This window comes from Pelecanus crispus, chromosome 4 (assembly GCF_030463565.1).
Source record: "Pelecanus crispus isolate bPelCri1 chromosome 4, bPelCri1.pri, whole genome shotgun sequence".
In the NCBI taxonomy this organism is placed as follows: domain Eukaryota; kingdom Metazoa; phylum Chordata; class Aves; order Pelecaniformes; family Pelecanidae; genus Pelecanus; species Pelecanus crispus.
The window spans coordinates 73,953,186-73,969,710 of record NC_134646.1 but is presented as its reverse complement, the minus strand read 5'-3'; the positions used below and the strand labels follow the sequence as shown (position 1 = coordinate 73,969,710).

General features: G+C 42.6%; 2 protein-coding genes across 2 annotated transcripts in view; one reads left to right on the top strand and one right to left on the bottom strand.

Moving 5' to 3' along the window:
* Nucleotides 1–7,986, bottom strand: part of MAN2B2 (mannosidase alpha class 2B member 2) — a 34,105-nt gene extending 26,119 nt beyond the window's left edge. The window contains exons 1-2 of the mRNA XM_075709122.1: nt 7,843–7,986; nt 2,932–3,078 (exon numbers count right to left, since the gene is read on the bottom strand). Of these exons, the coding sequence (XP_075565237.1) occupies nt 2,932–3,078; nt 7,843–7,971 (276 nt within the window). The 5' untranslated portion in view covers nt 7,972–7,986. The remainder of the gene's footprint in view (nt 1–2,931; nt 3,079–7,842) is intronic.
* A 3,335-nt stretch (nt 7,987–11,321) lies between these two features.
* PPP2R2C (protein phosphatase 2 regulatory subunit Bgamma) overlaps nt 11,322–16,525 on the top strand; it is a 202,075-nt gene continuing 196,871 nt past the window's right edge. The window contains exons 1-2 of the mRNA XM_075708969.1: nt 11,322–11,337; nt 11,540–11,620. Coding sequence (XP_075565084.1) covers nt 11,322–11,337; nt 11,540–11,620 — 97 coding nt within the window. The remainder of the gene's footprint in view (nt 11,338–11,539; nt 11,621–16,525) is intronic.

The window sequence follows — 16,525 nt, the reverse complement described above, 5'->3', positions numbered from 1 at the left end:
TTCCTAGTTTAAAAACTGTCAATACATTACAACCATTCACGGTTTTTCTGGTTTGTTTGTTTGTTTTTTAATTTCAGCCACTAGAAACAACAAGTATTTTGACAAGTACAACTTTTAGCAAATATCCTGGATGAAGCGGGAGATGGTGTTTGGAGGGAGGGAGTAATAGCCTGTGTCCCTTTCTAGAGGCCTTAGGGAGTCTTCTGGTTTTATTACAGTTACTTCACTACCTAGAACTTCAAAGATACCTCAAAGTTCCAACAAAGAAAGTTTGTATAAATATGTATTTTAATCTCCATCCCCCTTGCTTTTTTTTCTAATCTGTCACGTAGGATGCCAATTCCAGAGCTATTATGTTTATTTCCCTAGGAACCTTCAGTGAATGCCCCTGTGTCTGCTCAGATATGATGCCAGATTGTCAGTTCTGATTATAATCATTTCTCTCTTTCACAATGTTGTGAAAACACTTCAGGGCTCAGCATTCATAAATTAGTTCCAGCCGACTGTGGCAACTGATTAGCATGCTGGGAGACCAGATAACTGATATCTGGTGTCAGCACAGAACTGGTCCTGACCTACATGAAAAGCATCTGTGGCTATTATTCCCCATTTGGATGGATGTCCAAAAAAGATACCTCTGATCCAAACTTTGGACCATGGAAACTTTTTTTAAATAAAAGTTTTGTGGAATCACTGAGAGGCTGAAAACACAAGGAAAATAATTCAAGTAATTTAAATAATATCCAATCCTAGGGGAAAAAAAAAAAAACCAAAAAACAGTATCTCTAATGACAAGCACTTTTGCGGACCGAACTGGGCAAAAGGAAGGAAGAACCAAGGAATCAGACACAGCAGTACTACAAGCAGCAGGCTGCTATAACAGCAGAACATATGGGTCCTTGGGACAACTACTACTATCCTTACATCAGCTCACCCCTACAAACCAGACAGAAGTGGCTACACATCTTTTTTCCCCTACTTGAAACACCCAGACATCAAGCCAGGGTAAGGAGATAGGAATGGTTCACACAAGAAAATATTGTGGAAATAACATGCACTGAGAACTAAGAGGTTCAGATCTGGCTGAATACTGCTGCAATACATTTCACTTCTACATATTCTCTTGTCTGAATTGTAAAATCAGCTTCGGTACCCAGGCTGTACATTTTACTATTTTTTAAAGCTACCTCTCTAATCCAACGCGGACATTCCAAAAGAAACTAGAATTAAATCCTGTATTCCAAGTAAAATACTAAATTAAGAAAAAAAATGGCAAAATCAAAACCAGAGAGCCTATACTACAGAAAAGTACTAATGCTACAGTTCAAGTGGAAAAGCAGGACAGTAATTGGAGTGACCTAATTTCAAGGCCCAATATTTGCAACTTGCTAATGTTAAAAACATGCCACTTATGAGCAAGATCATAGCTCTTCAATATCATTAGAGATTAAATGTTTGACACACAGATTTAAGAGGAATTTGGTTTTAATAATTTTAATTTTCAGAGAAGCAACTATAAAGTAACTAGAGAACTGACTAAAAATGCGTAAAAGCAACAATTACCAGTAATTAGGCTAGGAAATTAAAGGAAATTAAAGGTTGAATCATATGTACTAGTTTTGCACTACTGAGGTCAAATGTGATACACATTTACTCTTCTGGATTCCACATAATAACAAGAACAGATACCAGAAACACAGGCCTTTATATTTGGGTTACAGCAGCATAACATACTTGAAATAAGATCAACTTACCTTAGAAAGTTAGAGTCCTCTTCTGTCTCTGCACAAAGTAGTTCCTATGCTACATTCTTTAATTCCCCCACCCCAGACTTACAGTACAGTTTTCTAATTAAAAACAGACAAGAAAATTTTCCTGCAACAGGCAAGAATGGGCAAAGTGCACAGACAGTGTACACAAAAACAGTGAACTGCCTATACACAGCAAAACCTCTCACACAACAGTCAGCTGCACACAGGCTGTAAGCTATTATTTATATACTAAATATTACAGGAAATTCAGAATTTACTGAAGGACTAGATTAAAAAAAAAAAAAAAAACAGACGAGGTGTCTTTTTCACATGACACTTTAAACAAACTGAAATGTGAAGTAAGAAATTACTTGCAGTAATTACCGTAAGTAATACGCTGCTGTTGCCTGGACCCTGACAACAAAACAGACCATGGAGTCCTGAGTGAGTACCTACGAGAAGCTGCACCTGTATACCCTCTGATTTTAGGGTCCAAAAATTAAACAACTTGCACTGCAATGCAACACATGATCACCTGCTAAGCTACCAGCCCAGTCTTTGATTTCAGCATGTTTGTTTCACACCAGAGGAAAGAAGAAATAACAAATAAAACTTCACAATGTCTTTACTAGGAAAAAGCAATCTTCAAATTACAGCTCTGAAGACTGAAAGGGATCACAGCTTATAAATAAACAAACCCAAGAAACAGTTATTGCTGTTGAATCTACAGTCACCTCTTTGCTCCATTTTCCTTGTTTACAAATGGCAGGTTTTTGAGCAGTACTTAACTGGGAAAAAAAAAAAGTTCCTTCTTGTGAGCAGTGTTAGGCAGCAGTTCATAAGCTTCAGATGTTTTAACAGATATTGGTACAGCCTCTTTCAGAATCACCCACATCTTACACTAGCATGCCCCCAAATAAGAAAGTCACTGATGAAACAAGAATTGTAGAGTCTTCAGTGCAAAGGTTACTGCCTCCTACTGCTCTGATCTGTAGTTGGGTTTTTAACCTCTTGCAACTGCCTTTAGAGTTAATGTCCTTTCATAAGAAGTACCAGATTCAGAGACAGCTTACACAAGACCTGGGTAAAAAGCAAATGGTAAAGTACTTTGCCCCTCCTTGCCCCCTGAAAAGAGTGTGGATTCTTTGTTAGCATGAAGTTTGGCTCTGGTACGACTTACCTGCTGCTTGTACTTATCTGTGGCTACTGCATCCCACCAGAGTCGAAAGAATTCCTGCTCTACAGCAATAAATTTCCGTTGCTTTCCTTTCATTAGCTCTTCCACAACAGATGTGTAGACATTTGCTGCATAAGCATGCATACTTTCCTGGGAAAAAAAAAAACAATGTAGAAAATAAACTCTATGTTTTGCCCATATTAAATGGGCTGTTTTGAAAATTCATTGGGCTTGAGAAGAGAGAGATCAAAAACCTCATATTTGTTGCATGCTTCCCTTGTATGCTCAGAAAGACCAAGTCCTCTCTGACTACGTACAGCCCTTCTGCTCAAAAATACATCCTCTGACTGGGGACCTGACTAGATCATGGTATAGCTTCCCCCAAGATGAGCAGACACCAACACAAGCTTTCTTTTTGATGTACTGGGAACACCTTACCCTGTCCCTCATTGCTTACCTTAAATCAACAATGCCATGAATGATACGACTTTGCACCAAAGCAGTTAAAAAACCAACACGCACACTTTATTCTTCCATTTCTGCTCTTCTTGTGATGGCCTGAGTTATCAGAAATTGTTTCTTCAGAGGGAGTATGACTCTGTACTGTGGCTGTGCACCGTCAACATAATACAGTGATACCTATACTGTAAATTATACTATTATGGCCCTAGAAGCTTCAGTCATGAAAAATAACTCCATTTTGCTTGATGTAAAATAGATAAGAGTAAAATCAAAATGGCAAAGGACTCTCAGAATGAGTCTGACTGTTGACAGAGAAACATCTGGTGTGAGATTTTGTGCATCTATCCTGTCTATGCTGTTCCCAAAGCCACTTGTATTCCAGAATGATGCCTATGGATTTTACTGGAATGCAAACATGACAGCTGTATCAATCATATAACCTATCACACTATTAAATCCTATGTATGGTATCAAATGAGCGATATCACGTTAATTTTCAAGTTGCACAGATCAAGATACTTAATGTACACTTATCCTTGCCAGAACAACTTCTGCTGACCAGATCCAGTCTTCCACCCTTTACTTAATTTCAAAGTGATATAGAATATCTGAACAGCAGAGATCCTAGAATTTCCTGCAATGTCTGTGTTTTCTTGTAACAAAGTTATCTGCATGTTATAGCACAGTTATTTTAACACTAACCGTAACACTTTTCTACTTATACTACTGGTAGTTGCTTAAGAATGCACACCACAATACATACCCATACATCTGAAAGTAACTGACATACAGATCTCTCACCCACCTAAAAACTAATGGGCATGATATGTAAAATATGAATCCACAGCTTTAATTTCGGCAAGTTTCCTATACAAAAATTACATTTTGAAATAAGGGGATGATGTGATGTGTCCTGGTTTCGGCTGGAAGAGAGTTAATTTTCTTCCTAGTAGCTGGCATAGTGCTGTGTTTTGGATTTAGTAGGAGAAGAATGTTGATAACACACTGATGTTTTTAGTTGTTGCTAAGTACTGCTTATGCTAGTCAAGGACTTTTCAGCTTCCCATGCTCTGCCAGGTGCACAAGAAACTGGGAGGGGGCACAGCCAGGACAGCTGACCCAAATTGGCCAAAGGGCTATTCCATACCATATGGCATCATGCTCAGTATAGAAACTGGGGGGAGTTGGCTGGGGGGCAGCGATCGCTGCTCGGGAGCTGTCTGGGTATCGGTCGGCGGGTGGTGAGCAATTGCATTGTGCATCACTTGCTTTGTATATTATTATTATTCTCATTACTATTTTACTTTATTTCAATTATTAAACTGTTCTTATCTCAACCCAGGAGTGTTTCTCACTCTTACTCCTCTGATTCTCTCCCCCATCCCATCGGGGTAGAGGGAGTGAGCGAGCGGCTGCATGGTGCTTAGTTGCTGGCTGGGGCTAAACCACGACAGGATGCAAATCAGAAATTAACTTTTCCTAACCCCTTGCCTTCCACAACAGAAATCCAGCTATCTTTGTAAAAATGCTAAAGTGTCATTAGAAAAGGGAAAACATTTGAGTGTAGGAGGAATGGCTTAAAATACTGTAGTGCTTATCTAAATAATTATTTGTTCAATGATTTCTCAATCAGTTCTTAAGGGTTTTTTAAAATCAAGATTATGATTAGATGCTTAATACAATGTGAAATTTTAACTAAGGGAATAGCTTTTAATTTTTACTAATGCTCAACAGTGACACACTCAAATGATTGCTAAGGAATTTTCATTTTTCACTGGCAATTGGCTACAAACAATACATCCTAAAATCCAAGTATATGTACAATGATTACAACATCAGGCTCAATTTTAGCTTTTAATAGTTAAGTGGAGTACACTAGATTTTAAGAGCTGAACAAGGACGTTTCAAATTTAATACAATATCAAAACATTCTGTGTGGTAACTTACCAAAAATAGTTTCTTGAGATATTTTGGAGATTAAGGCAAGTCAGTCTTCATTCAGACTCAAACTACACTGGAACTAAGCAGTAAGATATTACCGAATCCTACAAAGTTTATAAACCCCAGTCATCTAGGTGAGAATTGAAAATAATTGTTCTCACAAACCAGGATACTTGCAAGCAACAATTAGAATTTTCTTTCCAATTCATATCCTCTATCAGCTAATGAGATACTCTGAAACAATAAGCAGTGACCCAGTATAAATAACCAGGTAAGATTTTACTTATTTAAAAATAGATTTTAAACGTCTACCATGATGTAAAAATTGTTTTGTACGGCATTCTAGACAATGGTGAGGTGTCTTTCACACCTATTTTAAGATACGTCAGCAAGATGTCACATCTCACATAAGTTATGGTACCATTGCTATTACCAGATTGCAACAGATAGCTTTCTCCGAGAAGAAAAAAGGAAGTTTTATTATACATCCAGTGCTGGAATTCTCCACCAATACTATAACTTCCAGCACACAATGAAGATTGCTGTTCTGATATCATAAATAAAATGCTTATTTTTCACATTATAAATGAAGAAATGAAACACTAAAAAAAAATATGTTGTCAGTCATGGGTGAAACCTAATAACTGAACAAACCAAAAACATAAAATAGGTTGGGATCACATTAGTATCCCACAGAGAGTTACCTTCAGGTTTCACTTTACTACTGAAACATTTGGAAGCATCCACAGGTAGCCTCTGTTGGTTATGACTACAGGAATTGCTGATGCTTGTGATTTAATAGCAGAGGAACTGAGGCTTCAAGCAATTGCATCTCATCAAAAAAAAAAAAAAAAAAAAAAGACAATTATGTGTTTCATTTCTCTCAGAAGAGATCTTCAACCACTAACTGACCCAAAGTAAAAATTAGTTTTGTGTTCTCTTATGCAATTTCTGAGTAGGAGTTTGAAGTATTAAGGGAGAAATTCACTAATCTTTCCTAAAAAGGGAAGACAAAATACATGCACAGCAGAGATTTCTTGGTGAACCATTAGCTCTTTTTCATTAGTTACTCTTAAACATCTGATGCCATATTACTCTAGCAAGTGAAGTATGCACAGCATCTTTCACATAAATTAAAGAGATTCATACTAATGAAGAATTCAGGATTTTGACTAACAAATGTAAAAGGTATTAGCACCCCACCTGATTCATTTTGCTCCACATCTCATTTACTTAGCAAAAATTACTTTGCTATTACACTCCTGAGGCACTATGCTCCAACCCTACCCCAGCCATCGCGGACCTGGGATCCTGCTCTCCCAAGACAGAAAGTTTTCCTGGGGTTTTGGCTCATCAGAGAATCACAGAATGCTTTGGGTTGGAAGGGACCTTTAGAGCTCATCTAGCCCAACCCCCCTGCAGTGAGCAGGGACAGCTTTAACCAGATCAGGTTGCTCAGAGCCCCGTCCAACCTGACCCCGAATGTTTCCAGGGATGGGGCCTCTACCACCTCTCTGGGCAACCTGTGCCAGTGCTTCACCACCCTCATTGTAAAAAATTTCTTCCTTATATCCAGTCTAAATCTATTCTTCTTTAGTTTAAATCCATTATTCCTTGTCCTGTCACAACAGGCCTTGATAAAAAGATTGTCCCCATCTTTCCTATAGTCCCCCTTTAAGTACTGAAAGGCCACAATAAGGTCTCCTCGCAGCCTTCTCTTCTCCAGGCTGAACAACCCCAACTCTCTCAGCCTGGCCTCGTAGGAGAGGTGTTCTGTCTCTCTGATCATTTTTGTGGCCCTCCTCTGGACTCACTCCAACAGGCCCATGTCCTTCTTGTGCTGAGGGCCCCAGAGCTGGACGCAGCACTGCAGGTGGGGTCTCACCAGAGCAGAGCAGAGGGGCAGAATCCCCTCCCTCGACCTGCTGGCCACGCTGCTTTTGATGCAGCCCAGGATACGGTTGGCTTTCTGGGCTGCAGGTGCACATTGCCGGCTCATGTCCAGCTTTTCATCCACCAGTACCCCCAAATCCTCAGTAACAAGATAAACAAAAAGACCAAGAGAATCTGCCACCTAATCAAAGCACACCATCAAACAGACTTAAGTTTTTCCTTAAAAAAGAAGAAGAAGAAAAAAAAGAATTCCATCGGGAGCACCCTGCAGAACAAACACGGGTACATGCAAACCCGAAATTCCCGGGCGCAGCCCCTAAGCTCACTACGCCAGCTCCGAGCGGGTGCGGGGATCCCCAAATGCCGGGCGCGGGGCGCGGGGGCGCCGGCCGGGACGGACGCGCCGCTCCGCCGGCGGGCAGGCGGCAGGACAGGAGCAGGCAGAGCCCCGCAGGCAGCGCGACGCGACCGCGGGCAGCTCTGCACGCCTGAAGGCGCAGAGGGAGCCGGGCCGCGGCCGGGGAGCGGAGAGGCTGAGCCCCAGCAGCCGCAAGCCCGCCCCGCCCCGCCCCTCCCCCGGCGGCCAGCCCGGCCGCCTCGCCCCGCGGGGGGCCCCACCTGCACCGTGTAAACCCAGCCGACGTCCATATGGCTGTGGGCGACCACGAAGGCGCGCAGCTCGCCCCGGCCCCGCGCCCGCGGCAGGAGGCTGAGGAGCAGGAGCAGGAGGAGGAGCGGGGGGCGCATGGCGGCTCCGCGGGCTGCCCGCCGCGCTTCCGCGTCCCGCCGGCCCGGCACCGCCCCCCGGCCTCGCTCGCCGGGAGGAGCTGCTTCGGTGCAAAAAAAAAAAAGGAAGCAAAAGCAGTTTTCCGTCAGATGAGAGAATGTTACCTTGCGTCCCTGCCCGCCGTGCTCGGGGGGACGGCGCCTCGGGTGACCCTACAGCCTCACCGGGTTTTGGGGAAATTCTTTTGAACTGGACGCGAGTTCTTTGTTTCAGGGTACAGTAGTTCATTACGGATTATTGTCTGCATCTCTGAAGTTTTGAAGTCGTAGCAAGATTAAAATCTACGCGGTTGACCTTCTGATCCCATTTAAATTGGTTTTATGACTTATCGCTGCTAGCAAGAGGTGGCCTCTGTGCTGAGAACTGAAAAGGTAGATTCTTGTGTCTGCATAAAGTCCTAAAAAGGAAAAAAAAAATCATAGAATCACGGAATGCTTTGGGTTGGAAGGGACCTTTAGAGCTCATCTAGCCCAACCCCCCTGCAGTGAGCAGGGAGAGCTTTAACCAGATCAGGTTGCTCACAGCCCCATCCAACCTTGACCTTGAATCCAACCCATAATTAAAAAATGTTATAGGGTAATGTAGCCCAAACTATTTATCTCCTCAGAAGTTTTGTGTGCACTTGCACCAGTTTCTGCCCAATCTATCATTGCAATATTAAAAGCCAAAACAGTCTATTTTTAAAAAACTTTGCCTCTTTAAAATACACAGTAATATAATTTGACTACCTTGCTTAAGTTCTAGTTTGAGTAAATGAGATGCTTTTAACGTTACAATCCTGAAATGACAAAAAAGTATCATACCAAACTCTTATCTCATTTCCAACAGTGCAAAAGTAAAGGACATCAGATGAAGGTGGTACCTGCTCCCACATTCAAGTTCATTGATTTAGCATTACTAGTTTCCAAACCTAGTTAAACCAGTCATCTCTCCGAAGGAAACAATCACAAATAGCTTAAGAGTGTCCATCTACAAACTTACACTGATAAAAGATTAATTCATACTGGACTAGCTGGCACTTGGGTGCAAATTAAGCCATCTCAATATTCAAGATACGTGGAGAAACAGATCACACACTGTAAATGTGATTTGTATCTATCCCCGCCTTTTAGAAAGGGAAAAAAAAAAGCGTGCTGCATTACATGCCAAGCTGGGTGAATTCTTTAACATATAAAGTTTGTAAATGTTTGAAGTCCAGAATGAAAAATGCTATGTAAGTCAGTAATACTGAGTTGAACAGCATAAAATTGCTACATTTTATAAAAAATAAATCTAGTATGAACAGATTCTCCCACAACAGGGCCCTCATTTGCTAATTAATATGGTATTCTCCAAAAAGAAGAGGCTAAAACTGGAATTTATTTACGATAATACCTTGTTATGAAGAGCAATCAAGATCTGTAGGTAATTTGTAGGGGGAGTTAGTATCACTGTAAGCAGCTAGATGAAGCTTTACTTTAATACAGCTCTATGATTCTCTTTTTTTCCCCCAAATTGTCAGCTTAAACATTTTCAGTTCCAAGAAAGCTAGTGCACATCCAGCAAACATATGGCTTAGGGATATATATACACACACACTGTCTAAATGAACTTGTGTTCTTTTACCTCAGAAGGCATTATGGTCTTTGCAATTTAGGTGAAGTTCCCAGGAAAGCTTAAGTGTTGGTGTTTTGCTTTGTTTCTAAAAGTAGCTGAGAATGTTTGCAGAATGTTACTCCCCATTTTAAACCTATTTCCTTCAGAAAGTGTAATTGTCCTCCTTATTCTTTCACAAAGGCCACAGTGTGACATGGTCTTAGATGCAGTGGAGAAGAATATAAATATTTGAACAGAATACTTTTATTAGGAAAAGTTGAATCAAACTGCCCACTTTACACATCTAAAGGGGCCAGGAGGGTCTTTGCTTGCTGTAAAAACAAATGAATGTAGGTATAGCGAGTAGAATTTATGCCAAAAATAATGCTTCCCCACCATTTACATACCATTTCACAAGTAGCAAAAAGCTAGATGGAGGAGCCAGTGTAATTGTGCCATGACAGCTGCCTACATTGGTATTTTATGCTCTTGTTGGCTCCTAATCTCTTACTATGGCTTGATTATAGTCTTCCTGTATTATTTCTTAAGCTTTTCCCATTTGCCCATACAAAGTGCATTTGCTCTCTTTGACACGACCTGTGCTATACGTGGGCCTCTGACACTGTCACCTCAAAAAGACAGAAGACGTAGGCAGGATGCTGCCAGCTATAAGTTAGGCAGTCACAGTCGTGTTAAACACCAAGAAAGCCACCTGGGAACAGAACAATTAACATACCTTTGCATTTCCCTCCTGTAGCGGTTTTGGGGTGGATGTCTGGAAGAATAAAGGCATTTATTAATGTAAGTTTGCTCTAGCTGACTGTTTCGGTGTTTTAAAAATTGCCATTCCCCTAAACATTTTCCAGCGAGGCGATGGTCGCTACACAGAGCACTTGAGCTGACTTGGTAACAGGTTTGCTTTCCGACTTACCTCTCAGGGACGCTGTGAGGACAGTTTGTGGATCCACAGGGGTCCACAGACCAGACGAAACCCACCCTCTAGCCTTGCAGTGGGTTCAGCGTATGTAAAACCTGACAATTCACGCAGTATTTGCAACCTTTACCCGTCAGCCAGCCTACGCGGCCTAGGGATGGTAAGAGAGCCGGGGCGAATGCCGTGAGGGAAGCGCAGCTGCCGGCGGCCGGTGTGGCGAGCTGGGCGAGGCCGTAGGGACGCGAGCATGGCTGATGGTGGCGAGGCGCTGGTGCGCGGTGCTCGCCAGGGGTCCGAGCTCCTGGTGCGGCGGGGGACACCCCCCGTGCCCGCCAGGCCGGCCGCGCCGCAGGCTGAGGCGCTGCGGGGGGACCCGGCGGCACCTGATGGCGGGCTCAGGGCTGAAGTCGAGCCAAGGGCGGGAAGGAGCCTCCGGGCCGCGGGGGGAGGCCGGGAGGAAGGCCAGGCTGTGGCGTCGCATCCCGCCGCGGCTGGGGCTCGCCTCAGGCAGAGCGGCCGGCAGCCCCCGGGCCCCGCCGCGGCGCTGGGGCCACCCCGCACCCGCTCACACCTGCCGGGGCCGCGGCGGGGCCGGGCGAGGCTGCGCCGCCTCCGCCGGGAGCTCCGGGCGGAGCCTTCCCTCCTTCCCGTCCGCCCTCCCCCGGCTCCCCGAGCGCCCCGAGCAGCGCCGGCTGCCTGCGCCGCCCGCTCCACTGGGAGAAGGAGGAGGCGCCCCGAGCTACCGGCGCTGGGAGCACATAACAGTGCAGAGCGCTGGGCGCCTTTCGGAGGGCAACACACATGTCCCACAAGCAGGGTATCTGGAAGCGCTCTCCATTCCCCCGGCCCTCCCTCGTCCCCTCTTCTCCCTCCGTTCCCTCCTCCCCCCGCCCCGTCTCTTCCCCCCGCTCCTCCGGCTCTGCCTCGCCCCTCCGCCGCCCTCTTCCCCTTCTCTCCTTCCCTCTCCCCCGCGCCGGCCCCGGGTGCCCCGACTGACTCTGCCTTTCCTCCCTGCCCAGCTGGCAGCCCCCCAGGCGAGAGCGCGGTTGACTGGTGCCTCTACCAGCTCAATGGAGCAGCCGAGTTCGAGGTCTCCGAAGGTGAGTGCAGGGGTGCTGAGGCGGGGCGCCTCGCCTCGCCTCGCCCGCCGCCCCGGCTGGTGGCCCACGGAGGATGGCGGCTCGCTGGTGGGAGAGCGGCCGTGGCACAACGTGGCAGCCGCCCGGGCGTGCCCGTGGAGGATGGCGGCTCGCTGGTGGGAGAGCGGCCGTGGCACAACGTGGCGTGGGGCCTGCGGGGCGGCAAAGATGGCGCGTGGGCCTAGGACAGGAGGGCAGGTGGGCTGGCAGGGGCTGCCCGCCGATGGTTTGCGTGTGCCGGGCCTCGTGGAAGTGTCTCGGCTGGTTTTGGTGTGGTTTTTTGGGAGAAGTTGGGTTTTGCAGCTAGTGGCCTAGGTGGCATCAGTCCTCCTGGCCCTGGCATTGGTGGCTACTGGCGTGAGGGAGGCTGTGTAGGACCTGCTGGGAAGTTTTCTGGCCTTCCCCACCCTGAACTTTGAAGAGAGAGGTAACCTGGAAAGTTTTATTTTTGAATATTCTGTGGTCAGGAAGGGAGCAGCCTTTGGGTGCCAGGGCAAGAAAGTCACCCCTCTGTCTCTGAACCACGTGTGATTTTGAACGTGCAGAGTATTTGAACTGAGATGTCAACCCGTATTTTCCAGTGTGCCAGATGCATAGTGTGCAGTGTCCGTGAGCATATTTCAGTGTCTGTTTTCAGTGAGTTAAGTGAAGCTAGGACCTCATCTTGACGTTTTGCTCTGTTGGTGTTATGCATTTCTGAGGGGAGTGCATTTACTGTTCGTAAGGGCTTAAAATGCATCACAAGTTCAGCTGGGCTGAAAAACTTTCCGATGCCGAGGAAAGTGACACACTGTGATAGATTGGCCTAAGGTGAGACATTAGGGAAAGCTTTTCAGCAGTGAAGCACTAGAATATATGGGGTAGGCAGACAATGAAATCTCACTCGAGGTATTTAAGGTTTGTTTCACAAACATGGGTTGAAGTGATAAAGCTACAGATCTTGACTTGGGGCAGGTAGATGGACTACCTGTTTGGGTAGTCTTTTAGCTTTTTTTATCTGTGAGTCTGTGGGATGTGAAGTTTTGTGTTAAGTCTTGTGCTTTGCTGTTTGGAGAAGTGATTTAAACCCCAGTGTACTAATAATAAGCCTGATCAAGGCTTTGGAGTAAGTTTATTTTTTTTCCCCCAATTATTCCATGGTGGTTTATATTTCAAGGTATATTTAATAGTGTGTGTGTAATTACACACACTTGCATACTAAAGCATTTCCTAAAATATGTTGTGATTTTGTGCCTAGATTTTTTTTTTTTTTTTTTTTTTTTTTTTTTTTGTGAAACTGCATACCAAACCAGATGTGATGACGATAGGTGGGGGTGGAAATTACATCCGTGTGAGGGAGTGTAATGAGTGAGTGACAGCATTTCTTAGGCATCATAGAATGTTGAAAACAAGCTTTAGGTTGGCATTTACTTTCATTTAAAGATTTTAATGAGTAGAATATGCTGCTTCACCTCATTTGTCTGGGTAAATACCAGTGTTTCAGCACTGCTTTGAGACTATAATGTTTCTTCTCAACAGGTGTTTTATTCCTTTGATTTGTTGGGTCATCTTTTGTCACATGATATAATTTTTTGAACTAGTTTGCTAACCCTGACTTCAGCTCTCTTTAACACTGGGAATTTATGGATGCCCAATTTACTCCATGACTTAAAATGGAAATCTTTTATGTGATTTCTCTTCTTTACTCAGCATGGGAGTATGTGAAATTCAGAGAACTGGAAACAGGCTGAAGCAGTGTAATTTGGTCACATAAACTATACAGTCAAAGTCATCTGCAGGTTGTAAACCCTGTTTATGTTAATAGGATTAAGTGTAACTATAACATGTGTTTTCCAGAATACATGTTGTCTGTTAAATGCCACTGATACCTAGGAACACATACAGCAATATAATTAGCAGCACACTTCGCAGAAATGAAACAACATTTAAAAGAAAGGACCACTATGGCAGGTGGCTTGACCTCTTTTGCATGCCAGTGTTTTGGACAAAGTCCAAACTTTTTCCTTTGCTGAAGTTTGCCTCTAAAATAATTTAAATTACACAGAGCCCAACAGAATCCTTAGCTTAAAATGGATTGTTCCTATGCCTTCTGATGCAGATCTTTTTTCTGTCCTTATCCCAGTTCTTTTTACTTTTCAGAAAGGCTATAACTGTTGTGATTGCAGCTGCATTGGTTAGGACCACTTAACCAATGGACAGAATTAATCTATATTAAATATTATTGTCTGTTTATCTATATATATCTGTATAGATAAGCATTTACATATTAATCTTCTAAACTCAATGAGTCCTCTGGGCACCTCTTGCTGCTTTTGCTATTGAATGTATGCAATGGCCTTGCGGTAATCTGTCTGTTAGACTTCAGAATTGTGTTCGGCAATGTTTCTGTCTTAGACTACGAAAGAAAATTATCCTTTTTCTAAAAATAGATGTGTTAGATGAAAAGCATTCATTTACATAACAGAAAAGCAAAATCGCATATTTCAAATGCAAGGAAAAATAGAGCATAGTAAGTAAAACATCACAATCAAAGCCAAGATAATCATGCTTGATTTAGTCTTGCTGCCTTGAAACAAAACCCTATTTCAAATATTGCTACTTCTATAATTAACGTCTAAGAGCAAAATGTATTTTATTCATGCTAAAGATCTCAAAGCACTTTGCTCGCGTTAAGTGCAGCCTCACAAAAGCTGTATGAAGAACAGTATTAGAGTATCCAGTTACAGGCTAGCAAAATGAAATATAGAAGTTAAGGATGTGATTTTTATAGAAGCTGCATGTCAGCTATTAAGCAGTTAGTACTTGGGACTTCTGAAAAGTCAAATCTTGTACCGTTTGCCCAGACTATCTGGTGGACTGTTAACAGGACTGCTTATTCCAGACCCTTTGCTTTAAGTTCCAAACCACGTTAACTTCTTGCAAACTTTGTATAAGTTAAAGCATATTTGAAATATTTTATACTGTGAATTCTAAGCTGGCATTATGTTATTCTAGATAGCATTACATTCAGTGATGTTTATATGGTTAACGAAAAGTTGAGTCAAAAATCATATTTTTAGTTTTCACTCTTAAAGTTAGCTCATCAGAGACTTGAAAAATGCTTTAGAGTGTACATTTTCTTTTCATCCATTTTGTAACTTTATGCTCTTGCGTGGCTGAAAGCCCTGTTGACATTGTGCCTTGTGAACTGTGATGTGAGCTTACCTGTTACTTACTTTACACTGTTCTAACATTCTCTTTTATTTCTGAGTAATTTGAAGAGAGGTTTATTGAGAAGGTAAGATGGATAATATACTATTTTGTTGTAAAGGTACGTTTGAATAATGTACCATTTGAAGGAACTAGAAGACTTGCGAACTGATGAATATGAATTTAATTACTGTCAGGTTTACCTCCAATAGCTTTTTGTTTACTGTAGTTTTCAATCAAAGGCAATAAGTCTGGATTTGGTTCAGTACTGTCTTTTCCATTATTACATGAATTCCGTGGAAAGCAGTGTGATTGCGCAAGCTTGCAACTGAAGTAATGTCCTTGTGAATCATGCCTTCATTAGTAAGGTCTAATTAAATAGGAAGTCTCCATCTGTAGATGCTTTTGCATCTCAGTCGTTTTTTGACTGAACCAAACAATTGATTTCTCCTTGGTCTCTTACAAAAAAGCATGGTAGCAGCTCTTTTCTTAACACTTTACAGTTTGCCAACATTTCTTTTGAAGTATGATCACCATGAATGGATGTTTTATTTCCAAGAGGCCTTATTTGGAGGGGTATGCTTTACAGTTCAGGGCTCCCAGTTGTCCAATTTGGAGATTTAGCTGAGTGAACTGTGCCTTTTCTACACCCCACAATTCTGGGTTTCTTCAAAGGAAACGAAGGTGCTTGGAAGGGACCGGTATAGCCCTTAATCTCACCCCAGCATACATATAGGACACTACTAGCTTGCATACAGTGCTGTAAGGTGCGTCGCAGGACCCATGTGCACCCTAATATACCCTCTGATGCCATGTATGTGGATGATACTATTATTCCAGTCCTACTTCATACATCCCTGTTTATGCATTCAGCAACTCCCTGTATTTCATCTCCCTTTATTTTACAATTGCTTACGTTGGTGTTTGGTTGGTTAACTCTCACTGATGTTTGGGAGCTGCTGCAGCACAGGGAAAGGGCTCCTGGCTGAAAAGTGTTATCATCATACTTTGCTCCCATTATGACATTATATGTGGCTGTGTAAGACGAGACCCAGTAAATGACTCTTTACAAGAAAATGTGGGTATTTGATTATACTTCTATTTGTTGCTGCACAATCTGATGTTAAGTTTCAATATGAAAAGTTTGGCATGATAGACAAAGAGGAAGGATTAAGGTATACTTATTTATTCATATGATAGCTTTACTTCTAGTGATACTTACCTACAATAATAGTCCATTTTGTGATATTTTTATCTATTGTTTATGGAGTCTTTGTTTATACATGGCATGGGTTTTGTAAGAATCTTTCGTTCAAATATTTCTGTAGATTATTGTAAAAAAGACTTCTTGAATGACAATAAAATACTGGAAAGTATATGTACTTGTTATGAAAAGGAAAAGGTGGGCGGCTTATTTACATTTCTCATTTGTTGTTTCCTAATCTTGTGTTTTGATTAAGAGTTAGTTTGATTTTTTTTATGAAATAATTTAATTAAGAACTTTAAGATGATTTAATTGCAACGATTTGTAAAATCCTTCCTTTCATAGAGTTTCTATTGGATCTTAATATAGGTGCTAGAGTGTGTTTTCTCCTAAGAGTCACTAAGTGTCATTTGACCATGAAACAAATACTTTGTTAACACTTTGTTAATTATTTTCTTTTGTAAATATCTGAC